Raw genomic sequence first — 25,237 nt, forward strand, 5'->3', positions numbered from 1 at the left:
CTGGAAGTTAAAACCAGACAAATATAAAATAAAATATTCTTAACGGGCTGGGTGATTAACTGCTGGAGCAAACTGCTGCTGATGGAGGTGGTGGATTGTCCATCCCCAAAGCGCTCGACATGGGGTGTCTTCCCGGAGGAGGTACTTTAGGCCAAGCATAGGTGGTCTGGCTGTGTGCGGGTGTACGAGGGTAAAGCCTCAGCCCGCAGTATGCCAGAAGCTGGGCCAGGTGATTTAATGGTCCATTTTGGCCTTAAAAATCAGGTATCTATGTGAGTCAAGAGAAGTTTTAAATTCCTTTCTTCTGTAGTAATATTTTGCTTTTAGATCCGCTATAAAGTGAAACGTGGGGCGGTTTTACTCAAAGCCCTGGTTCAGCCGTGCTGATCCGGCAGAGGAAGGGAGCCGTGATTCCCTCTATCGCAGTCCAATGCAGATTGAGTTTAGAGTCTCTTTCTTTTAACTTAGTCTTCCCCAGAGTTTCCTTTTCTTCTATTATTCTTCCCTTCCCTGTGCCTTTGATAGTAAAGTTGCTTACCCAAGAGACAGAAGTGATTTTTGCTTTCTGATGAAGGAAGCGTGTTGTTTTCCCGTTTGATTTTCACCCCGAACGTGCCCGGCAGCCTCCCTTGCCGCGACTGTTCGCTTTGCGTTTCCCAAACCCTTCCACCCACTGCTGCCTGCTGAAAAGACGAGCAATGGAAAACTTCGTAGTCATCTCAATGGGAACGAGCCTGGTGACATCCCATAAAACTGTAATAATTTACTTGCACATTAGGGCTGCTCTAGTTTTTAAAAAAATCCCTTTTCCACTTCCTTTTGTCCTGGAGTGCCGCTGGGCAAGAGGAGTGGACTGAGGGCTCCATGGCACGGCGGCCACTTTGTGTTTTAACCATTAAGCCCTAGATGATGGACAGTTGTTAACTCTGTTTAATTTAGCTTTTGCCAGCCCTAGAGCTGTTTCCCCTTTTCATTTTATTGCTGCTGGAAAGTCTCTGTTGGTTTTGGTAATATTGCTTTTATTGGTGCTTTAGAGGAGGAGAACAATGCACAGCAATGGGGGATTTGCCATCAAGTGGTGTCTCATGGCTGGGTCTTGTGTCCGTGAGAGGTGGTGGTGGTGGTGTGGGGACAAGGGGGGCTGGCAGAAGGGTACGAGGGGCAAACACACAGCTCCGGAGCGGGGAGCAGCCCCTTCCCACTGGAGCTGCCACCCAGGCAGGGGCTGTGTGAACCCTGCATGGCTGCAGAGGGTGCACCCATGCTGGTACTCGCTCCTGCTCCTCAGTACCTTCTCCTGGGGAAGTGTGTGAGACCTTCTCCCCTTGCAGAATGGCCTTTGGAAGGCTTTATCCTCTCCAAAAACCTAGACGAGACTTCCTTCTTGACCAATGCCAATGCCATTGCCCTGTAGAGACACTGCTCCAAGGAAATACCATGCAGGAGCAGGGATGGAGTTACTCTGCCAGCCTGAAACGAGAAGCCCTAAAGCCCCCATGAGCAGCAGGAGACTCTCCGAGCCCCCGTGCCCCAGTACATCCCTCCAGGCCTGGCGGGAGGGTTGCTGGGTTGAGTTCAAGGACAAAACGCTCTCGTCGGCCAGGCTGGTGATGGCTGCTGAGGTGATGCAATGTGTAACCGCTGTGTTTGCAGGATGGTGGCCGGGAAGGCAGAGCCGGCCATGCCGGGGCGGCTGTACGTGCACCCTGACTCGCCTGCCACAGGAGCGCACTGGATGCGGCAGCTGGTGTCCTTTCAGAAGCTAAAACTCACCAACAACCACCTGGATCCCTTTGGACACGTAAGAGAGACGTTCTGCAAGGGTTTTGGGTCAGGGGTGGGCCCGCGATGCCGAGTTTGGATCTGGACGGGGAGGCTGGTTGGGATGTCGCAGTGAATTTAATAGCAAGGAGCAACATTTTCTTTGTGCCGGCAGCGCTGCTGGGTGGGGAGTGCCGGATGCTGAGGGAGGTGGGCTGCCATTGCTGCCTGCGTGCTTCCCCTGCTCTTGGGGATGCAGCCTCTGACTTGCTCAGTCCTGTCCTGCCAGATGCCACCGACCTTTTATTTTCTGCCCAGGAACTTTCCTGGCAGCGCTGTGGGATTTTCAGCCTGGCTGTTGCCGCGCGCCGTACATACAGCTCGCAGAAACAGGTTGCATAAACTCCTTATTTTCCAAGCTGGCTTTGGCAGCCCTGTAAAAGATGAAGTATTTTATTTGGAAAATCTTAATTCATGTGTCTTGCGAATGCAGAAGCGGGAGGTACACAGTTATCTGCCACAGTGCGTTCAATAACTCAGAACAAGGGCCCTTCCAGCCTGCCAGGCCAACGAGTGCTGAGATAATGCGTATAAAAATACGGACCTGCCTGGTTTGCACCGTCCGAGATGAAAGTCACATAAAATAAACAAACCTTGCTGGCTGGAGGAAGGGAAGATAGAGTTTAAAATCCTTTTAGGTTTAATTCCATCAGCTCCTGCCGGTACCACAGGTAAGGGAATCTCCTTCCTATCATCAAAGGTGGTTTTCAACCTGCCGGTGTTTTAAGCAGCTGCAGTTTGGGGGGGTGAGAGGGGGGCTGTGAAAAGGTCCTGAAGAAGGGTGCAGAGGGAGAAGGTGTTGCTCAAAATGATCATGCATCAAGCCTCTAAAGAGCAGGTTTCCATGTGGAGTCAATTGTCCCGATGCCACCCAAAAGCCATGCAGAAAGTGCGATTCCAGCACTTCCCCGTGCGAAACCAGACGGAGTTTAGGGGGCTGACTCTAGAGGCAGAGTGACCCTCCCAGCATAAAACACTGTTGAAAAACCCAGATTTTTTGCAGCGTTCGTAACTTTCTGCAAACTCCAGACTTTAAAAAGCCAGGGCCCTGATGCCGCGCGTCGGTGCCGCGGCGGAGCCGGGCTCGGTGATAACCCGGCCCCGCGCGAAGCCGGCAGCAGCGCCGGGAACTGACCCTCTTCCCCAGCCCGCTGACCCCGCGGAAACATGTGTGAACTTCAAAGGCTAATCAGGACCGTTTAACGCCGGCGTTATTAATCACAGGCGATCTCGCCCCTTCACTCTTGTTGAAGGTGGAAAGCACCACGGAAATGAAATGAAAACAACTGCGTTAAGGGTCGCACAGTAAAAATTACATAGAGCCCATAAATGCCGACATTTCGGTGTCAGCAGCCGCACCGACCTGCTCGCTTTGCACGTGGCGTTTTTTTACTCCTGTGTTTTTCTCTTGGTTAACTGTGTAGCTTAATATATGACTGTTTACGTTGTAAAATGTAAACTATAAAACATACAGGATGTTCAATGTGGCCATAAAACAAACAGGATGTGCAGTGTTGGTTTTGCAACTTTAAAAGTTTGCTTTTCCTGACTTTGTCATTTTTTAACTGCGATTTTAACACTGCATTTTAACTGGGAAGATTTTTGCCCCCCCCCTCCTGTTAATAAACAGCCTGTTTGTCCTCCCACGGAGCTTCCCTAGTGACACAGAGGGGACTCCAGTTTGCATTTTGGGGCGATACCCGCAGCACGATGCGGTGGCCACGCTCCAAATGAGCCCTGCGCAGTGCCCCCGTGCCACGCGAGCTGCCCTGCCTCGCACACCGCCCAGACATTTTCCCAGGGAAAATGCCCGGAATTACCTGTTTTAAGTGCCCAGGTCGCTCTGAGGTTCAGGCACTGACAACCTGCCTGGATAAATGGGATTTAGCCACTTCTCAGGGGGGGCCTCGTTAGGCTTCTAAATTAATCATCTGCTTTAAAGAAGCAGTACTCCACTTTTTGCTGTGCCGGCGGAGGAGACCTGGACTCTGTACCAGGCGAACGTGAGTTTTCCTTTGGGCTCATCCTGAAAGCGGTTCTGCTGCTGTTGCAGGGGTGGCCGATGTCCTTGGGACACGCGGTATCTGCCTGGCATGGCGCAGTCCTCCTGGCCCTGCCGGCAAAGGCATTACATTATGAATAATAACAGCGTCTCATTTCTAGGAATTTGTTCCCAGCGATTGCAAACGCTCTCTTAAAGTGCCCTAAGAAAAACAAGTCAGAAAACCCACAGGGTTTGTTTGCCTTCTCGTGCTCCAGCGAAGCCTGCCTGCCATTTCCTTTTGTCTTTGATTTTCTCCAAACCTCAAAACCGCGTGGAGCGATGATTTCTGCAGGCTGCCACTGGGGCTTTTTTTGGTGTGCAGGCAGCTGCCCAGCCAGAGCCGCGCCGGCTCGTCCTCCCTGGCACCATCGGCCACCGCGGGTGCCCGCAGGTGTTGCGGCACCGGGCTCCTTACCCGGCTCCCACCATCCTGGGCTCCGGCTCCTCTGGCATCCCCAAATCCCGCAGATCCCAGCCTGCCCGCAGCATTTTGCTGCATGGGAGCGATCCCCTCCAGCCCCTGCCATGCTCCGATGCTTTGGGCTCGGATCAAAACCGCACACCAAGAAATATCTTTGCGCTAAATACTCCTTTTCTGGATTAACCATTTTTTTGGTGCAGATGCTTATTTAGGGGAAAAAAAGAATGGGGCTCTTCCAGCTCCCCTGCATGTTCACCTACTGGTTAACGTCGAGTGTGGGGAGCTGATGGTCGCGTTGGGATGTGCGTGGTGTCACAGGGTCTCGCAAGAAGGACGTGGTGGATTTTATGGGCTCGCGCTCGCAGATGCAGCTGGAGCACGGCAGGCTGCCGGGCTCCATCCCCGTCCCCAGCCGCCCCGCGTGGCACAGGGGGACACCGGTTTGAAGGGCAGACACACCACGGCGTGGGGCACAGCTCCTCTGAGCACCTGGGATCTCACCTGGAAAACAAGCAGGCAGAAATTTCACATTATTGCAACCAATTCGTTGATAAATGAACCCGTGCCCTGACTCCCTGCGCTGCAACAGCTGCTTAACGTCAGGGACAAGCAGCCCCACAGAGTTCATAAAGAGAAGTGTAGGTACATTTGAGGCTTAAAATAAGTAAGTTAAACAGCTTAATTAATAAGCCACGGAGCTGAAGCCCTTGCTGCAATCCACGGAATTAGGCTGAAGATTATTTACTGCGCTGGCAGGAGGGGATGCCTCGCAGGCGGCGCTGGAAAGCTTCGCTTTCTGACACCGAGCCCATAAAACCCAGCCACCAACTGTCCCTCCTCAGCCCCAAAAACCACGCTCCCGCTTCTTCCACCGGCCGGTTATCTGCTGCAGTAAATGAGTAGTTACAGTCAGAGCCATGGGAGGCATTTTTCAATAAAAAAACCCATGCGGATTTTAAATCAGCAGAAACTAAGCACAGAGCTTTGTAATCTGCCTGCAAACCCCTCTGGTTGAGCAGGTTTTGCAGCAGGTAAGCCTGTGCCCAGCTCACGCACCACGGCCTGAAAATGTGGACTGTATATTTTCCTCTTGGGGGATTTTTCGACCATGAAAGGCTTCTTTCACACCGGGCTTAACAACTGAGAAATGCTCATGTTGAGAATGGATTAAGAAATCAGCAGCTGCCCTAATGTTTAGCTACGGCGCGGTCTATCTGATCCTAAAGAAAGCATTGTAAGCCGCCTACGCTTACAGTAAAATCTTAATTTATGTATTTTCAAATCTTTACATGCAGAGATAATCAGCCTGATGGAGTCTCTGATTTACACAGGGCTGGTGAGTGACAGGGTTAGTGATTCTGGCAGAGCCGATGTGTCGCTCTCTAATGCCACGTGAATAACAGGCGGTTGCGTATGGTCTGTCTGCGGAGACAAAGATACTCTCTTCGGCGCCATCAATCTGCGCAGGGATGGCATATTCCATACCCATTCCCAGCGTATTCTGCCTGGGAAGCACCTTGCTGTGTTTTCCAGGTGAAAACTGGGAATGACTCCTCCGTCATGAAGCAGGTTATATCACTGCAAGTGCTAACAGATCGGTTGGCTAACAGCAGCCGCATATGATGCACAAAAATAACCTCTCCGTTGGAAAGGATAACACAACACTCGTATTTCTTTCAGAAGGTTAGTTCAGGGCACAGGGGGAAATATTGAGCGAGCCCTGATGAGTATCTCTGCCGTGATAAATGCTCATGAATGGAATTCCACTTTCTGCAGAGGTTGAAAGTATGTAAACAGCGGCGCGGAGGGCGCCCGTGAGACGGTCCTTATGGCCACTGCGGGCAGCTCCCAGCCCCAGCAGGTGAAGGATGCTCAGGGCGGGTGTGAAGCCGCCGAAGGGGCATGGGCCGGGGGTTTGCTGAGGGGCTTCGGCTCGGCCCCGCCGTGAGGTTGTTCTCCTGTGCAAGTCATTTCAGTTAATCAGCATTTTGTTGTTGTTGTTGCTGTTGTTGTTGTTGTTGTTGTTGTTGTGCTGTTTAGGCTTTTCTCCATCTCCTGCCTCAAGGTGGTGCTTAAGCTGCTGAGACTGGCAGCTCTCTGAAGCAAAAATATCATCTCTTTTCTTTCCTACTTGCGGTGCTGAGCAGTACAGCATGCGTCCCCGGGACACAGTGGTGGCAGAGAGAGCTGTCACCCCCCCCCATCACACACAGCCCCCAGCCCTGGCTCCCCTGGGCAGCGGGCAGAGCCAGGTCCCTGCTCCCATGGGATTGTGGGGGCACAGGGACCGTCCCCCATGTCCGACAGCAATCCCGGCACAGCCAGCCCTCCTGCCAATGTCCATAACAATGGACATAAAAGTACATAATAATGTACATAAAGGTACTTAACGTACCTCGAGGGGTGGTGAGGATGAGGAGCACGGGCTAGAAACTGCCCAGCTGCTGCAAAGCAGCAGAGGCTGTTAATTAGGGCAGATTTTAGTTTGTTTTTACACTCTGTGCATGATAGACGGGGAGGACACGAGGACTCCTATCAGGCGCCACTGAGAGGACTGGCCATGCCGAGTGCCACCTTTCCGTCCGGCATCGGGGCGGGCGGCGGGTTGGTGATTCCTCAGCTGGTCGTTCTGATCTGCTGACCTTTCTCCTGAGGACCTTTCGAATGGGGTTTTCAGTATCCAGAGGAGATAACAATGAGCTGGGTGGCAGCTCCCAGGGAAGCCCGTTTCACCAGATGCACCGTATCTGGGAAAAAAAACCCCGTGTCTTACTCTCAGCCCCCGCTTCCCCCGGTTTTAGGCAGGCTGTGAACATGCAGAGCCTCGAAAGGCCAGTGCTCGTAGGCACCGAGTAACGCTGGAAAAGGGCAGAGGAGCAAGGACATCACATCGGGGTTCTGCTGGTGGCCGTGTTAATGACTCCACTGAAATTAAAGCTCTGCCAGAGGAAGCAGCCTTTCTCGTGGGCTCTGCAGCCAGGCCAGCTCAGAACGGGCGATAGCATCACATCGGTATTTTTGGCAGGCTTCGGCTGGGACCAGATCAATCGGAAATTACTATTTTCTTTTTTTTTTTACAAAGATATTCCTGGGGGGCAAAAAAAAAAAAAAAGGCAAGTAATAAATGAAGATTAGAAGTGGAAATTGTGACAAATAAAAGTAGATATTTAATTTAATGCCCCCAACACAGTATTGCTAAGCTTGGTTATGTTATATACCCTGTACCTACCTTGCTCCTTGGCTGCTGATGGCGCCTTTTAATTGCCATAATGGACTTTATCTGCTTTTGAAGTGGGAGGTTATTTCAGTTTCTGAGATGTAACCTACCACCGTTCAAAGCTTACAGGGTATTATAGATGGTCTGTCACTTGTGATGACATTTTAAGTGATATTCCTGATTTTCTTGACCCAAATCTGCTGTTTACTGGCTTTACTCTTTAATACTGATGAGTTTGTTATTTCTCTCCAGATTTATTATTTGCACACTTGGTTTTATTTGATTATCACTGAAAGACTTAATTTTTCTTCCAGTCTTGGGGTTTCCCTTTCATTTTTCTATTAATTCAATTTTAGCATTTTTCTATCTTTTCTCGCCAGGCGCACTTGGGCACTTTAATTAGGTTAATGCCCTAGTAATCTTACGAAGCCTTCAATTTTATTTATTTTTTTTTTTTTTTTTTAATTTGTTTGCTTTATGACTTGCGGCCAAGCAGTTTCCTCGCCGGGTGCTGGTATGAGGTTTATGTGCTGCCTCGGCAGCAGCCGCCCCACGGCTCCGCGGCAGTGCTGGGGATCGATCCGGCTGAAGGGACAGGATGGGATGGGATGGGATGGACGGGATGGGATGGGATGGGATGGGATGGAGCTGCGGCAGCTCCCAGGCGAAGTCCAGCCCGTTGGGAAGAGACGCAGCCTCGCTGGCTGCACCCAGCTGGTCCTCACTTGGAGAAATCTGTAGCAGGAGAGCAGCTTCACATCCCTATTCGCAACTAAAGAATTCTCATATATGATTTCTTTTATATATATATATGTGGTTTCTTATATGATTTCTCATATATACATAATGTATATATATTATATATAATGTATTATATACTTTATATAATATGCAATATATTATAATATATAATGTACAATATACAATATATAATACATAATACATAATATATAAGTATAAAACACGTAACATAATATACAATACACAACATATATAGTGTATATATATAAGATTTCTTTTTTATATACATGGTTTCTTATAGGATTTCTTATATATATATAAAAAAGTATATAGTATTATATACGATGTATTATATACATTATATAATATGCAATATATTATAATATATAATATATAATGTATAATTTTATATTATATATTATAAAAATATTATATAATAACATATTACATATAATATGTAATATACAATACACAACATATAACTTATAACTTATAAAATATATAATATAGGATACATAATATATAATATATAATACATAACATATATATTTTCTTATAGTTAAAAATAAGAAATATATAAGAATTTCATATATATATATATATACACATCTTTCCCATTACTAAGCTAGCTTTTTTCTCAGTCCATTTAAAACTTGAAAAAAAAATCTTTTGTCCATTTTGTCCGGCCCTAAATTTGAAGTAAATGTTTTTTTTGAGCATCACTAAGTCTTCTGCTGAAAGAATACCCTTGAAAAGACTGTTTTCTTCTCTTTTTGTTGTTTTTGTTTTGTTTTGTTTTTAACCCATCCATTTTAGGAAAGGGCTTAACAGCTGATCTGGGAAACAGTGGTGCCCAAATAAATGATAAAGCCCGACGTGAAGTTTTATATTGTTTGCTTTGTTCCTGGGGAAAAAAAAAAATAGAAAAAAAAAATAAAAAAAAAGGGGCGGCGCTGTGTGCCGCCGGGGATGGCATGTGTTTCGCAGGGATGAATAGATCCGTATGAGCAACTTAAATCGCTGGGTCAGAAACAGCCAGTGGAGCTCTTGGTTGAAAAGAAGATTTACATCTCTTGTGTTAAATCTTTTTGTTGTTACATTACTGGTTCACACGAGTCAAATGCTGTGGATTTTAGTGAAGTTTAGCTCGAATCAGATCCTGGAGTCGTCTTCCAGTCTTGGGTGGGGAGCTGGCCCGGAGAAGGGTGGGTGAAGATGTCAGGGCTTGCCAAGGGCCTGTGGTGCCCACGGGTGACACGAGGCCACACAGCAGCGTGGGACGGCCGCAGGGGTGTCCCAGGATCACCCCCCCGGGGTTCTCCCCGTCCTCGCCATTCAGAAACAACCGCTCATGAATAGCGTGGAGGTGGACTTCACACCAAACCTTCCTCACAAGGCCAGGAAACACCGTGATGAATTTCAGCTGATGTTGGATGAAAAAGGACCGAGAGGAAAAAAAAAAAAAAAGAAAAAAAAAAAATCCCAGCTTTGGCCCTCTTGTAAGGAACAATTTGTCTGAGCTCATGTTGAACCTTTTCCCAGGATTTTCCAGCCTTTCTTTTTTTTTTTTCCTCCCCCATTGTGCGGATTGCCAGGACAGACGTGGGGGTTTGGGAGGCTCCTCCTCCGGCAGCGACGAGCCCGGCTGGCTGGAACGAGCCCCTTCCCACCCCCATTGGGGTGCTGCCCCCCCAGCCCCGCCGCGAGGCAGCCCGGTTTGAGCAGAGCGGGGTGAGGGCTTTCCTGGAGATGACTGAAAATAAATGGGATGAGGTTTAGGTAATTTTGGAGCTGCTGTAGAAGTTGACTGAAGATAGTGTTTTATTTGGTTGAATGCGATGATCTTAAGGGTCTTTTGCAACATAAATGGCTCTATGATTTTTAACTGCTTGCTCGGGGGGGGGGTGTGCGCGCCATCATCCTGAGGTGGATGCGGCAGGGGTGGTGGCACTGTGGGCCCATCATCTGTCCCCGGGAGATGTCCCATCCAGCCCGGGCAACTCCTGCACTGATGCTGTGTGGCATCTCTGAGCCATTTGCTCCTAAAGAAAAGTTAGGTTTGGGGCGGCTTATGCCATCAATTGCTGTAAATGTTAATCGAGGTGAATTGGTTGCGATTCTGGAAGAGCCTCGTTGATTAATGCGCTCTTTTTTTTTTTCCTCCACATGGGAGACGGAATCGTCATGTTTTTGTTCTGGTCCTTCGCGCCCCCAGCTCAGCGTCCCGGTGCGGGACAAGGGCCAGCCTCAGCTCAAAGGCTTTTTCACTTTGAAAGAATAGAAGGAAGGAAGAAAGAAGCAGAAAATATATTAAAATGAGAGATTTTATATTAGTTATGTGATCCCCCGGGAGCAACCATAAAATTATGTGGCTTTTTCGTAGCCATTTACTATTCAATATAAAAAGGGCAGTTGCCATAACAACCACTGCATCATATGACATTCGATACCTTGGTGAAACAGGGAGCGCTCTTAAATCAACTCCCCAAATTTCATATGAAAGTAAATACATTTTACTGGTGATTTCAAGGCCAGTTTGCCTTGCGACAAGCGATGCGGCACCATTACCCCGGCTAAGCTTCTGGCCTCTGAGCCCGATCCTGCAAACTGGCAAATGTCTTTGAGCCCTGAAGCCAACATTACTCAGCAGCGTGCGAGATTAGATGCTAAAGGAGTATGTTTTCCTAAGTAAAATTAAATGGAAGGAGAAAATAACACCCTTTTTTTTTTTTTTTGACATTTGTTGCTGACTGGGGAATGCCAAAAAAATAAAGGAGTTGAGCTATGTTACAGCTTGAGTTACAGCTGCCAACTGTGTGATCAGCACAAAGGAGGGAGACGGGGGGGGGGTAAAAAAAAGAAAAAAAGATGTTTATGTAAGCTCACATTTGACTTTGGAGTTCTTCTCGCTCCCAATCTGGTCCGCACGTGCGACTTTGAGGGGGTAGAAGTGACATCACCCTGGAGATCCGCTTTGGCTCCTCTCTGGCCGGCAGTAACGGAGTTATGGCGGTGCAGGGGGGGTGTGTGGGCAGAGCGGGGGGCATCCCAGCGAGCAGCAGGCTCTGCGTCACGCTGACCGCCTTGGGAGGCAAGGGGTGTGAAATGGAGCTGTCTGGGGTCTCCCCCCAGGAGGGCCCCCACCGTCGGGTCCCCGCCAGGGCAGGTGCTTCCTTTTGGTGCCATCCACGCGGATGCTCTTAAGGAACGTTGCCATTACACACATGGGTGGTTTTTAGCAGCCGGTTTGTTTCCGGAAAATGTGTGTTTTCCAGGCAGAGAGAGCGTTTGGGTGGCAGCGGTGGGAGATGGCATCCCCACGATGGCCCGTGTCGGGAGGTCGAGCCAAGATCCACTTCCTAAATTCGGGGTTGTCCATCTAATTTGAGGAGTCTGGTTGGGATATCTGATTCACATTTTGTTGTTGTTGTTTTTTTCTTTTTATTTTTCTTTAATATAGAAAAAAAGTGTATTTATTAGACTCCTAAATATGCCGCCATTTCCTGTAAGCTGAGCTGTTTCTTTCATAGGCAAATGGACAAGATCTCCAAGTTGCAGAGAGGCTTTCGGTCACTAAGCCAGTGTGTCTCAGTGCTGCTCAAGAAACACCATTTTCCACTTTCCCTTACTAATTTTTTTATCCTTGGCCTTTATCATGTTATAATTCCCCTCTAACCGATACACCAGTAACTATTTTCGTTAGCAAGACAAGGCAAACACCATTTCTTTTTTAGTAGCAAACCTATTTCAAACTACCTACATTTTGTACCAAAAACAATTTAAAAATGTGCGTGACAGTGTCTGACACTGACTTAATCTCCCCGCGCCCCGGCAATGAAAAAAATAAGTGCAGGAAAATATAAAGTTATTGTTTTAGCATCATCTTTGAGGGTGAGAGCTCCTACATCACCTCCTGTCCTGCTCAATGCCCAGCACCGACCAGCAGCAGCCGTGCTCTGTCCCCTTAGTTAAAATACTTCTCATTTTTGACACAATTCTTTAAGTTAATCTTTCCACTGGTGTTCGTCATCGGAGTGGAATTTACATTTGTTTTGTGTATTTTTAGCCAGGGACCAGTTTTCCACAGCAGCCTTGAAAACTATTTAGCCTGAATTGTTGGCGTTCAGCGTTGCGCAGGCGCGATGTTTTGCTGCTAAGGGTCGGGAGGCTTTTTTTTTTTGAATGATTTGTAGAGTTTTTGAAGGCACAAGGCTTACACCAGGCAGAAGTGAGGAGGATGCGGGTGCAGACATAGCCTTCGTATGCGAGTCCTTTTTTCCAAGCCTGTGAAATGTTGGTTGTGAGGATGCAGAGAGTGGCCGCCGCCTCCCAAAAAAGATGTGCGAAATCGCATCCGAAACAGCACCACGACTTCCCGTTTTCATCCCCAATCTGACGTGCTGACCGCTCTGCCAAATAGCCGAAGGGATTTTTCTTTGTCATGTGAGAATGGCGTATTTTTATGGGACTTTGCTTTTGCTGGAAGCTCTTCCCCGTCTGCGCCCGTGGACGCTGATTCGATGAAGTTAACCTCAGTGCTCTGTGGTTCTCACACCTATTAATCACGTTTCACGCCAGTGGTGGCTGTTTGGCTTTGATCTGGCACATCTCAAGGAGTTTCCTTTCGTGGTCCCCGCACTTGAAGAAATTCAGCACTTTCCAATGGGTTCTTACACTGGGACACGTGGGCAAATAGTCACTTCAGTGCAAGGGACAGAAATGCCCAGCCTCATAAGTGCAGTGGGCTAAATTCCACCCCCCCCCGCCTGAAAACATCCCACAGATATCGAGCAGTTCGCGATGACTCTCCAAGCAGGTTTGCAGCCACAACTGTAACCTTGAGCATCTGTCAAAAATCCTTTCCTGAATGCTTTTATCAGGCTCCAAAAAGTTCCTTTTGGAAATTGTTTGGATGCCTTGGGTTTAAAGAGGTTATAAAAAAAAATAATAAATTTTAAAGGGGGTTATTATAAGATACTACTTTGGAGGGGAAATACAGACTACTCATCCAGAGTGTATTGAAGCTTGGGCTCCTAATTTTCCCTATGGAAATCTCAGTTTAAGATTGTTTTCTTCAGCCTGCTGCTGACTTGGTCTGACTCTGGGGACAAGACACCCGTCCTTGCTGGACCTGGGCAGGCAGGGACAGGCGGTGAGGAGAGCTCAGCACACCCCAGCTTCTGCTCCAGACACCCGCTATTTATCAGCTTGGCTCAGCTCTTAATTATTGAAAATTAAAATGCCCCTTCGTATGAAAGTCTTGGCCCTCTGGTGTTATTCATCTTGGCTTTGTTTTACGAGTGGCAGATAGATGAAAGCAGAGAAAAGGCTCCAAACCCAAACCTGAGCCGACCCTCTCAGATCTACACCCTGCACATCAACAGCCGCAAAGTGGTTAAGAGACTTGATGCAAAGCTGATAAAATGCCAAAAATTCCTCATTCTCTCTCTTGGGGAGCAGGGAAGGTTGTCTGGAAAATGTCAACAATAAAAATTGCATTTAAGTGGTATATAATGCAGCCAGCTACTGTGGGCAGAGTTAACGTGCAGCCAGACGACGGGGTTTAAAGAGCACAAGCTCCCTACGCCACCTCCTGTCCCAGCTGGAGTGCACAGAGCAGTGCCGCCGCTACCAGCTCTCCTCAGCACAGACGGGCACGAAACAGCCAAAATTCCTGAGCACAAACACCGAACACGGAGAAAATGTCTTCTGTTCCTTGACAATTCTCATTTAAAATTGGCTAAATCTACAAGTAGTGTAAACTGATGCTGCTCTGTTGTATTGCGTACATCCATGCATCCACCTACCCATCCATCCATTCATCTACCTATCCATCCACCCACCCACCCACTTATCAATCCATCCATCCATCCATCCATCCATCCATCCATCCATCCATCCATCCATCTACCTACCCATCCATCCATCCAACTACCACGAGTGGAAGACACCACCTGTGGTCTTTCTTACTTGGCCCTTTGTCCGTGTCTCCGTCGGGGATGGATGTGTCCTTGCAGGCTGCTTTGGGCACCCCAGTACGGGGAGGGGTCTCAGCCTGGCTGGAGAACCCCTCGCCTCTAGGACCAGCCGGGCTCGGGCAGGACAGACTCAATTGGCCAATTTTTGAGAAGGAAGAAGAGATTGCAAAGAGTTATGCCAAGAAAACAAGAGGAAAGCAGTATTTCTTCTTTGCCCAGTAAAAGAAATAAAGGCTTTTCTTAAAACCATTCAATTTCTTAAAAGAAATTCCATTTCTGAAAACCATTTTCTTCTGTAGCATCTGGGCACGTCCCTTCTTTGTGGAAGAACAATGCTGCAGGGCCGGGCTGGGCCGGGTGGCACGGCCAGGGCTGGGGCCAGCAGCCCCCGGCTGGGGTAGCCCCGCTTGGCCCCTGGTGCTCCATCGGACCTGGGCCTGGGCTGTGCAACCCCCCCGCATCCCAGCGCTTCCTCGCCTCCCCCGGCCCCCCCATAAAAAAGCGCTTGGCCGGCTCCTGCCTCTCACTCGCAGAAGCCACCGAGTGACTGCGAGAGGTGCCCGGACCCAGCCACCCGCAAGGAGCCGCTCCACAAACAGGAGGGAAAAAAAATAAGTCTCCTCTTTTGTATTTTCTTTTACCAGCAGATAAAAGAAAAATAGCTTTCTTCTTTTTTTATTTTCCCCCCTGTGGTTTGTGTGATTTTTTTTTTTTTTTTGCCTCTGCTAAACTATGTATTTTTCAGCTCAGTAAAGTATTTATTAGGAATCTTTATGGACCAGTCTGCTGGTGAATTATATATATTGTACAGCTTCAGCATGAGCTGCGAAAAAAATTTATGGCTTTTTTTTCTACCCAGCCTGACTCTATCCAATAGCAATAAGAAAATGAGAGTTTACCAGGAAAGCTTTAAGTTCAGTTGTGCTTGCCAGAGCAGCAGATACCTTTTCTGTCTTGGTTCCTGTGCATTTATAGAATGTAATTTTCCCCTCTAATTTGGAAGCAAAGCTAAAGCTGAGCACTAGTGAGATTTTGTGTCCTGCTAGTAAAGTCTGTTGAATAGCTATGGATTGTCTGTTCTGTTGGTTTTTTGGTTTTTTTGGTTTTGTTTTTTTTTTTTAATTGGATTTCTTACTTTAGCATCAATTGTTTTTCAGATCATTCTTAATTCAATGCATAAATACCAACCACGACTGCATATTGTGAAGGCGGATGAGAACAACGCTTTCGGCTCGAAGAACACAGCCTTCTGCACCCACGTTTTTCCAGAGACATCCTTTATATCAGTGACCTCTTACCAGAATCACAAGGTAAGGCTGCTTTTCTGCCTAAAAAGGCACTTAACGTCTCTTTGTGGGCTTTTGCAAGGCTGCGAAATGACCTTCCAAAGTGCTGGGGCACAGGGCTGTGGTGAGCAGGGTCTGGCTGCTGGGAGGCAAGGGCAGAGCCTGTTTCGCTGCTATTGTGCAGCAGAAAACGCCTCTTTTAAAAGACCAGTTTCCATCCCAGCCCTGCAAGAATTAAGCAAGAGATGAGGAGCCAGAGGATGCAGCGAAGAAGCAGCCTGACCATCGTTGGGCAACAATGTCTTGGCAAACCCTGCGAGGCCGGGCACTAATGAATCGGCGTGCTCATAAAGGCTGAGATGTCATTCAAAACAGCAAGGAAACCTAATAATGACTAGTAAAGCTCGCTCGTAAATCTACAGTGAAAAGTAATTATGGTATGTGTATTTAGTTAGACATACGAGGAATGTAACCATAAAAACGCAGCTAAGAGCCCGCTCTGTGCTTAGCACACGAAGGCAGGAGGGGGTTTGGGGGTTTGGGTTTGTTTTGGGGGGATATAAAGTACAAAGGGGTGGGTTCTGCGTTCCGGGTGCACGTCACAGACACCCCAGTACCGTGGGGTTTGGCTGCTCTGGTTCTTTTGCGTGTTTGCAGTGGTGGCAGTGGGTGGTGTTCGGTCTGAGGTTACTGGTGTGACAGACAGCAATGGGACAGTCAATTGTCACCTCCCTGTGACAGCGGGTGCCCTGTCACCGCAGCAGGGAGAGGAGAGGATGCCAGGCAGGGGATGGCAAGGCTCCGTTTTCAATCCTGCTACCGGTTTACCTGCCTTTGCACAAGTTCCTGCTCCCCTGCACTTTTCCTACCGGTGAAGTTGAACTTGCAGGGTTGTTTGAGGATTAATTGGAGTTTTTAAAGTACTTCGGGATTCATAAATAAAGGTGCAGAGTGAAGCAACACTGCCGGAGCCCTCCCGTCACCCCGAATGGGAAATCTGCCATGTGTTACTGGATCAGCTCCTTTTCTACACGTTCATGGGAAACGACCCCAGGAACAGGAACATACGTGAAATTCTTCCTCCCCAGTTAGCTGACCAGAGCTTTTCCTCCCAAGCAGGATGCCTGTGTGCCCTTTGGTGCTTGAAGCGTAGGGTCCTTGCAAGACTCTGCAATTAGTGAGCCAGTTAAAAGGCTCAGAGCAGAAACATGGATGTGTGTGTTATGGTAAGACAGGGGCAAAAAAAAAAAAGTCCTCCCTATTTGGACACTGAAGTGAATCCTGTTTGAAAAGTTGTAGCTGTTGGTATAAAATGACCAGTTGCCCAAACGTGGTTAACCAAAAAGGCTCGAAAGAGCTTATTTAATACCTACTTAAAACGTCCCACGTGTCAATAGTGCCTTTCATCCCTAAGGTTCCCAAAGTGCTTTATAAACTTAATACTTCCACTGTCGTTGCCATACAAGCACTGCTGGGGGGGTCAGCAGCTGGCAGCAGCGGCACAGAGTGGACCTGACAGGTTTAGGGAAAGTGCCCCAGACGAGCCCTAATTCTTTAAGGAAGCTCCTGCAAGGAGCCGCCCCGGTGCTCCCAGCTCTGGCTCTGGGGTTTGCAGGCTGGGGGGGGTTGGATGCCATCCCGGAGGGGGACATGGTGGTCCGCAGCCGAGGAGCAGGAGGCAGAAGGTCTCGCCACAACCTCACTGTGGTCTCGAGCAAATCGCAACCTCAGAGAAATATCCAAACGGTTTTATTTCTTCTCTTAGGCATTAACAATTAAAATCCCGGTCTGGGCATCTTTTAGAAAAAAACAAACCACCGAATTATTTTTAGCTCAGAAATATCCTGTTAGCAAGAACTGTCCTTGCGAAAAATCATCTTTCTAAACCAAAAAGGAGAGTTGTGGTTACAGACCACTGTGTGTGGGGCTCCCAGCGGTGGAAAGCTGATGCCAGAGGCTACCCCTAAGTACAGCTCGGTGAGGAAGGTGTAGGTGGTCACCCGAAACTCCCTCCTGGGCTGGATGAAGCCAGGGGAAGGTGACAAGGAAAGGCTGGAGCCCTGATTCTGCCCATGTCAGAGGAAAACCAGAGTCACTAAATAACAAAATTAAATTAAGATGTACAAACCTGATGTCGGGCTGTGGGTTAGGAAGGGCCCTACGCTTCTCGTGGTCTGTCAGCTACCCTGGAGTCACTGTGGGAGCAGAGGGGAAAAGCTCGAGCCCTCGAGGCTGGTTAAATTCACATGTCACCACCTTCCTTCTCCATCACAGATACCGGCCAGCTGTTTTCTCAGGAGTTTTTTGGTAAGGGATATTTTTCAGCATTGCTAGCAGTTAATTACAGCAACACTCTTGTAAATCATCCAAGGGAGCCTTGGGTGTATGTTTGTCCCCAGACACACGTACATCTATTTAGGAGATGGATGTTTTAGGAGCTCCTGTGTCCCTACAAACACTCTGGTGGTTTTCTGGCATTTTCCAGCTCCTGAAACCCTCTCAGATGATCTTCCTCGCTCTTTGTCTTTGCAACATCCTTTGTTAAAGAAAGAGGTGGTTTATTTTCATTTGTCACTGGTACCTCTTCCTGGCATTCCTGACCATTGTACGGGTTTGATTTGTACCTGTCTTATACAGGGAAGGAAGCAGGTGGCAGGATGGCAAGGGAAAACTATATTTACTGTGGCTGTGAGACAGAAAAAGAATGGAATATTTTTAAAGGAGATCTCACCCATAATTTTTCTAACAGAATTTTCATGAAATGGCAGAGCTTTCACAGTTCCCTTACAAAAGTTGAGCTCCATCAAAATTACGTCTAGGCCAAGTCAATTCTAAGGCATTTTGACCCTTTTAATACACTGCACCTCTTCTGGGGAAAGGCAGTTCTTGTAAAAGGCAGCACTTTTCCTTTGCCCAAAGACTATTCATTATTTGAGTTACGAGTCTTTTCACAGCAGAACAATGACTGTAAATGTATATAAAATTGTTATCGAGCTGAGAGATCACCACACTGTAAGGAATAGGGGTGTCTAACGTGGAGACATAGAAAACTTTCTTTTAAATCAGACATATATTCTCACTCATAAGAGCCCAGAATAAGACCACAGGACCGAGCCTTAAGGAAATTTGCATCTGTGTCCTCAATTTTGTCAGCTTTAAAAGCTGCTTCTACAAGATCTAGTACCGACCTCCACAGCTCAGTTTCTCTCTCAGCTGTGAATACAGACGCGCTGCCCCTGCCACCACGTCTGCAGGTGGCTGAACCTCTCGCAGACGCCGCGTGTCACGGGGTGTCGCGTGGGACAGTGCACCCAGAGACCCACCGCCTCCAACCTGCTGCTGCGCCTTTCGGTCTGATCTGTTTTCAAATGCTTTACACTTGGTTTCGTTCTTTTAAAGATAACCCAGCTGAAAATCGAGAACAACCCCTTTGCCAAGGGATTCAGGGGCAGCGACGACAGCGACCTGCGCGTGGCACGACTGCAGAGGTATGGCCAAGCGGGGACAGGGGGGACAGCAGTGAGGAGGGGCTCAGCGGGATGGTCTCCTGCCCGGCTCGTGGGGGTCGGGGGGTTGCTGCAGTGGGCATGCGTGTGTGCAAGAGTGCACTGAGCCCAGGGAAAGCATACGGGCAAGCAGTGTCCGACACGCAGCCGGCCAGCGCACCCTCCAGACGCTGAGCCCTGTGCAGAAATCCAGCCTTACTGACCGTATAAGTATTGAATTACTTTGGGCTTTTTGGTCCTTTTCACACGGACTATTGTTTTTGCTTGAAGAGCAATACTGTTTAAATCACAGGGATTTCTGCTACAGTAAGACGCTATTCCATGGGCAACAGATAAATGAAACATGGTTCTGATTTTGTCTACAAGTCCCTTGCTAATATCATCCCAGGGGAAAAACTAAATTCCTGAAACAAACCTAGGATTCCCAACCACGAAACCAAATAGCACCTGCAGTCAGTAGCTACATCTATCTAAGCCATCAAAACAAGTCTTTCTGCCGGAGATGACCAGCCTATATGGGCACACTCCTATATGAGCCACCCCAGCACGGGGACCACCTGCGTTGGGAGACCGAGGAAGGTGGGGGCACACCAGCAACTTCCCAGGAGTCCTGCTCCATCGGTGCAGAGGAGGCTTAGGCAGTGCAGAGAGCTCGTTCCCAAGTGCCCCCCATCTTGTTATACCATGCTTCATCGTTTCCTCCCAAACAATGCTATAATTCTTATTCTGCTACTAATGTGCTGCACCTCTTTGGAGGAGAAGTTGTTAAAGGTGCCTGTGCCATGGGGGCATCACATTTTCTTGCGTGTGAAGGCATTAGGGCTTTTAATGCCATTTAGGCTTTTAATGCCATTTATACCCCTGAAAAGCTCTTCCTCTAATTCAGTGACACACTCTGTGTGGTGTTGTAATACTTGCCCACACCCAGCAAAGTGTAATGAGTTCACCGTCTTTGGCCAAGGGTGTTGAAGTCATTGGACGGAGATCCTCTAGGGAATCCAAACTAATATTTCATCTTTCTGTTAATGCTGATTGCTCTCTAACTGGTAATAATTTTTTCTTACCTCCTTTAGCAAAGAATATCCAGTAATTTCCAAAAGCATCATGAGGCAGAGGTTGGTGTCCAGTCACGGCCAGCTTTCAACAAAGCCAGATGTTAACCCACTTCATGGGAATCACCAGACCCTTCAACATTATCAGTATGAGAACGGTGCTCACATGCAATTTGCAGCTTCAGACACTCAAGATCTGCCACTCAACACCTTCACAGCACAGAGGGATTCAGGGCTCTTCTATCATTGCCTAAAAAGAAGAGGTAACTCGAGTTTCCAGCTAGAAAAATATTATAGCAAATAAACCTAAGAGCATGAGTGCTGAAAGCTTACTGCTAATTCCAGTTCATTTCGGATGGGTCTCCTAGGCCTTGATCTTCAAAGATACTGATGTGAAGTGTTTTGGAGGGTCAGGGCCCAAGAGCTGGGATTTTGGGCAGTTATTAGTGGTTTTGTCCCATAGAAGGCAAATTCAGACTCTGAGTCAGAGACAAAAAAAATAATCAGAATGCATAATTCAAATGGCACGAAGCTGCGCTGGAAAATTATCCATTGTTAGAATCAGCTGAGTTAATAATTGTTTGGAGGGGGCCTTATCTCTCCTGAGATGTTTTGACACTGCCATTAGCGTTAATGAAATGATACACGTTCAGCACTTTTCCAGGACGAAGCCATTAGCAATTCTCTCGATGTTGGCAGATTAGTGGGACTGTGGTAGTTGGGAAGCATCCCTCTCTTCTTATCCGCCACTTCTCAAGTTTAAGTGAGCTATAACTACATTCTCTTCCTTTTAGTCCAGCATCAGATGAGATCATGACATGTTTTAAGTTAAACGGAAAAATTTTGCACAGAAAAAAAATATCCTTCTATTTGCATGTCTCATTGGCCGCTAATTCGTTTAAGCTGTGAGAATCCTCTGATCATGGGCAAATGAAGAATCTAACAGCACCAGTAATGAGGACTGCGAGGCAAATGCGGAATTTTAGCAGATGTTTAATCTACAGATGAATTCACTAATTCATCCAGAGAATATTCCTAACAACTAACAGAACCCTGCTGGTAAACACAGCCACGGTCGTGGTGATCCGTAGGAGAGGGGCTACAGCTTCTCCGCGTAAAGCTGAGGGCAGGACTGATGACCGGGAAAGGGCTCCTTTATCTGGAAATATTTCTGCAGCTTTTGACGTGAATATCTGGGAAATGTACAGTCATTTTTGTAACGACAGGAAGGCAGGCCGCGATAAGACCCTTTAAGAGACTTCTTGAATTTGTCAGGAGTAACACTGCAAGAGTGTCAGGGACCTCTGTTATCTGGATGAACAGAAGTAATCTCTGATGTGAGAATGGTAGCCCAAGTCCCTCACTTAACCTGATAAATGTCACCAGAAAGCTTTGAGGCTGAGGGGATTAGCCTGACATTTGCAACACAATGTCTTTTTGACGTTGTACATTGTTTTCCCCCCTGAACTAAAGTGGTTTAACTGGATTAATCTGAAAAAGAGCACCAGTTGTTTTGAGAAATAATCACAGATTGCATGCTCGGCTTCTGAGGGGACTCCATAAAACCACCCCAGGCTCTTGGCAGACTGCTCTTAAACACCATCGCTCTGGGAGCTGCTCCTGAACGTGCATTTTTTTTTTGTCATTTGCAGAAAGTGCTCGACACCTGGACCTGCCCTGCAAACGCTCCTACCTGGAAGCCTCCTCTTCTGTAGGAGACGATCACTATTTCCGCTCCCCGCCTCCGTACGATCAGCAGATGTTAAGCCCTTCCTATTGCAGCGAGGTGACTCCGCGGGAAGCGTGCATGTACTCTAGTTCTGGGGCTGAAATTGCTGGCGTCTCAGCGGTTGACGACTTGCCACCTCCACCTCCCCCCTTGAGCTGCAATATGTGGACTTCTGTCGCACCTTACACCAGCTACAGTGTTCAGACAATGGAAACTGTCCCTTACCAGCCTTTCCCTGCTCATTTTACAGCCACCACCATGATGCCGCGGCTCCCGTCCATCACGGGTCAAGGCTCGCAGCCACCAGGTAACAGCCACTTCAGTGTCTACAACCAGCTGTCCCAGTCTCAGGTTCGGGAGCGCGTTCCTTCTTCATCTTTCCCGAGGGAAAGGGTGCACCCGTCTGTGTGCGAGAGAAAACCCCCCTCTCCGCACCTAAACGCGGCGAACGAGTTCCTGTACTCACAAAGCTTTTCCTTGTCGAGGGAGTCGTCGCTGCAGTATCATTCAGGGATGGGGACTGTGGAGAACTGGACTGACGGATGACTCTGACGGCCAGGCGATGCCACAGCCAACGTTACTGCTCCAGGACAGTGTTCAATCAGTGTTGATACCTGTGGGTAACTTGCACTTCGGTGAGACACATGTGCATTTCCAGAGGGATTTGTGTGGGTGAAGAGCTTGTATCTTCAGACACACAGAGAATTACATCTCCTGTCTCGGTGGGCTGGATTCATCAGTCTCTTACTGACTCCCGAATAAATTAATTCTCGCGTCTTCATTACTGATCCAGTAGGAACCACCTTCATGACTAACAAGTGAAGTAGCTAGTCATTTTCTTTTGCTTGTAATATTAAACATCCACGGGCAAATTTTGTCTATTTGGGGAAAATAGGAGCTTCACTTTCACGGTACTTGGTTTGTGAAGTCACAGCATCCCAAAGCTCAAAGGAAAAAGCGACCTGTTCGGTTGCGTAGTTCAAGGACTGCTGTAGCAGCACTTCTTTAGCTCTTTTTGTCTGTAGAAATTCCCTTCTTCCTCTGGAAGTGACGGAGCCGTAGGAGCGCAGGGGCCGGCGGGGAGGCTCGGCGGTGGGGTCAGGGAGCTGCGGTGCCACTCTGGTACCTCCCCGGCGCAGCACAGGGTTCGTGCCATGGCGCAGAGAGGAGATGGCAACCAATGCACAAATGTCTCTTCTTCCCCCCACAACACCATCGTTCGTGGCTGTGGGAAACTAAGAAGTGATGCATTATGCCCGAGGCCAAACAGCAAATGAATTGCAGTGTTAGGAACAGACCCAATGTCTTCAGACTCCCATCCATTGATTGAATCACACTTGCTTATTGCAATATATTTATGAAGTTTAAGCTTAAAAGTTGCTAATACTTTCCAGAAAGGATTTCTGTATTTGCTGGTCCTTGATTTCTTTCGTATTCAGCTGAAATGCGCCTTTTGTGCTATGTTTTTTTTTCCTTTTGCAGCTAGCTCAGACAGAATTGTTTTTCAGCATAAAGGAGGCATAGAGGAATATTTTCCTAATTGTGGGGTGGGATGAGTTCCCATTACCCGTCAGGCTTTACAGTGTACAAATATTTGTAGAACAGGTAAAAATCTGTAACCAGTGTATACATTGCTACTATTGTTTACTGTGGAAGTATCTTGAAATGACTCCTTCAGCGCTGGCTTTGCCTACCAAGAGTGTCCCTATGAGGACAGGAGGCATCAGGTGAGGAGGGATCACTCAGCGACAGCCCCGGCCTCACGTGGGAAAGCAAGCTGTGCTCTTTCTGGAACGAAACTCCCATTGCCTTCACCCAAAGATCTCCCGAGCAGGGATGCGGCCTCCTCCGGTCCTCAGTGTGTCCATCCTGCTGAGCTCCCGGGTGATGCTGTCCCCAGGGATGGCAACACAGAGGTGATGCTGGGAGTTTGGTTCCACTAAAAAGCGCAATATTTAAGCTCTAGTCATGCACAGCAGGGTTTTTTTCCCCACCCTCTGCTTCCCAAATGAGCAATGGCAAAAAGCTGAAATACCAATTTGGAAGGCAGGAGGTACTTCTGCGTTTGGATGAATCCGTTCCCATGAAGAGAAGCTGATGGATGAGGGCGGCTGCTTGCAGTGGGACAACCCTGAGGCCACTAAAGTGGAGGTCACCTTTCCACCAGGACAACCTCATACACCCATTCAGCAGACGATGTGTGTGACCGGTGTGGATTTTGTAATCAGATTTTGGAAATCACTACAATTTTTGCATGCTGAATAGCTATTTATATACATATATATTTTATATATATATATAAAAAAATATATATATATCACAAATGCAGGCCACGTGTCCAATTCAGCTTTGCTTTTTACAAGTGAAATACTTAATAAAAATGAATGTTGCAAGGTTTTTTTGGAAAGACATCTATTTAAGATTTTTTTTTTTTTTATTACACACCTTTGATGTAAAAACTAAGAATTGGTTAGATAAAAAAAACATATATACTACAGATAAATCTTTATTAGAAACCACATTAGATACAGGTGGTATGGAATTTTTAAATGTTTGTTACATAGCATGGACATTTTATTTTACATATCAGAACATAAAGTCATTTTACTGCTATAAGCTGTCTCTGGGTGCATTTCAATAATTAGTATAAAAATGTTCCGTGGTGAATTACTGGGTGCCTCGTCTGTCTTCTGTCTCCTACTGTCCGATTATACCCATCTCACCCTTTCCCAAGATGCACACTTGACCCTTTTCTTTACCATCTACACAGTTCCTCTGTCAAACTTGAACTGCCCACTGCAAGACTAACGGGGTTTTGGGTGGTTTGTGGTACCTCATGTTTCTTTTTTCTAACGGACACATGAATCGACCTGCATACACCGAGCACCACTAGGCTGAGCTAAAATCAGCCACTGGCCTGATAACAAGAGCACCAAAATGATGTCCCTGTACTTATGCGCAGATCAGTTACAACGACAATAGTGAAGAATTAAAGGTTGGAGGTGGGGGGAGAGGTCTGAGGGTGTCACTGCCTACAATTTGAAATGCTCAGTTCATTTCTCATGGTGACACTGAATCAACACCAAACGAGACAAATGCTGCCACCACAACCTAAAAATTAATGGGGTCAGCAGCCCAGAGTCCAAATGACAAGCTAGACTGGATCTTTTGCCTGTTTTACAAATATGATTAACAGAATAACAATGTCATTTTTAATGAATAATCATTGCTTCTATTTTTAACCATGTACCTTCTGCTCATCAATGCGATATTTATTGATTTAAGGCAGTTTTAAAAGTAACTCCTATGAGAATTGTTTCAATAGCTTTCAGTTCATGCAGGGGATGTAGAGGAGACTTAAACATGTAATTAATCCAAGTTTTAACTTGCGAGCACACAGGAGGCACCGCTGTCAGCCTTCGTAAAGGGCACAGGGGAGGCT

General features: G+C 47.4%; 1 protein-coding gene across 2 annotated transcripts in view; it reads left to right on the forward strand.

Annotated features, from left to right (window-relative positions):
- TBX4 (T-box transcription factor 4) overlaps window positions 1–24,118 on the forward strand; it is a 40,582-nt gene extending 16,464 nt beyond the window's left edge. For both annotated transcript variants that reach the window (XM_054210274.1, XM_054210273.1), the window contains exons 5-9: window positions 1,654–1,801; window positions 15,380–15,532; window positions 18,908–18,996; window positions 20,088–20,329; window positions 21,719–24,118. In XM_054210274.1, the coding sequence (XP_054066249.1) occupies window positions 1,654–1,801; window positions 15,380–15,532; window positions 18,908–18,996; window positions 20,088–20,329; window positions 21,719–22,341 (1,255 nt within the window). In that variant the 3' untranslated portion in view covers window positions 22,342–24,118. The remainder of the gene's footprint in view (window positions 1–1,653; window positions 1,802–15,379; window positions 15,533–18,907; window positions 18,997–20,087; window positions 20,330–21,718) is intronic.
- The last annotated feature ends 1,119 nt before the right edge of the window (window positions 24,119–25,237 follow it).

The sequence above is a fragment of the Rissa tridactyla genome, chromosome 7 (assembly GCF_028500815.1).
Source record: "Rissa tridactyla isolate bRisTri1 chromosome 7, bRisTri1.patW.cur.20221130, whole genome shotgun sequence".
In the NCBI taxonomy this organism is placed as follows: Eukaryota; Metazoa; Chordata; class Aves; order Charadriiformes; family Laridae; genus Rissa; species Rissa tridactyla.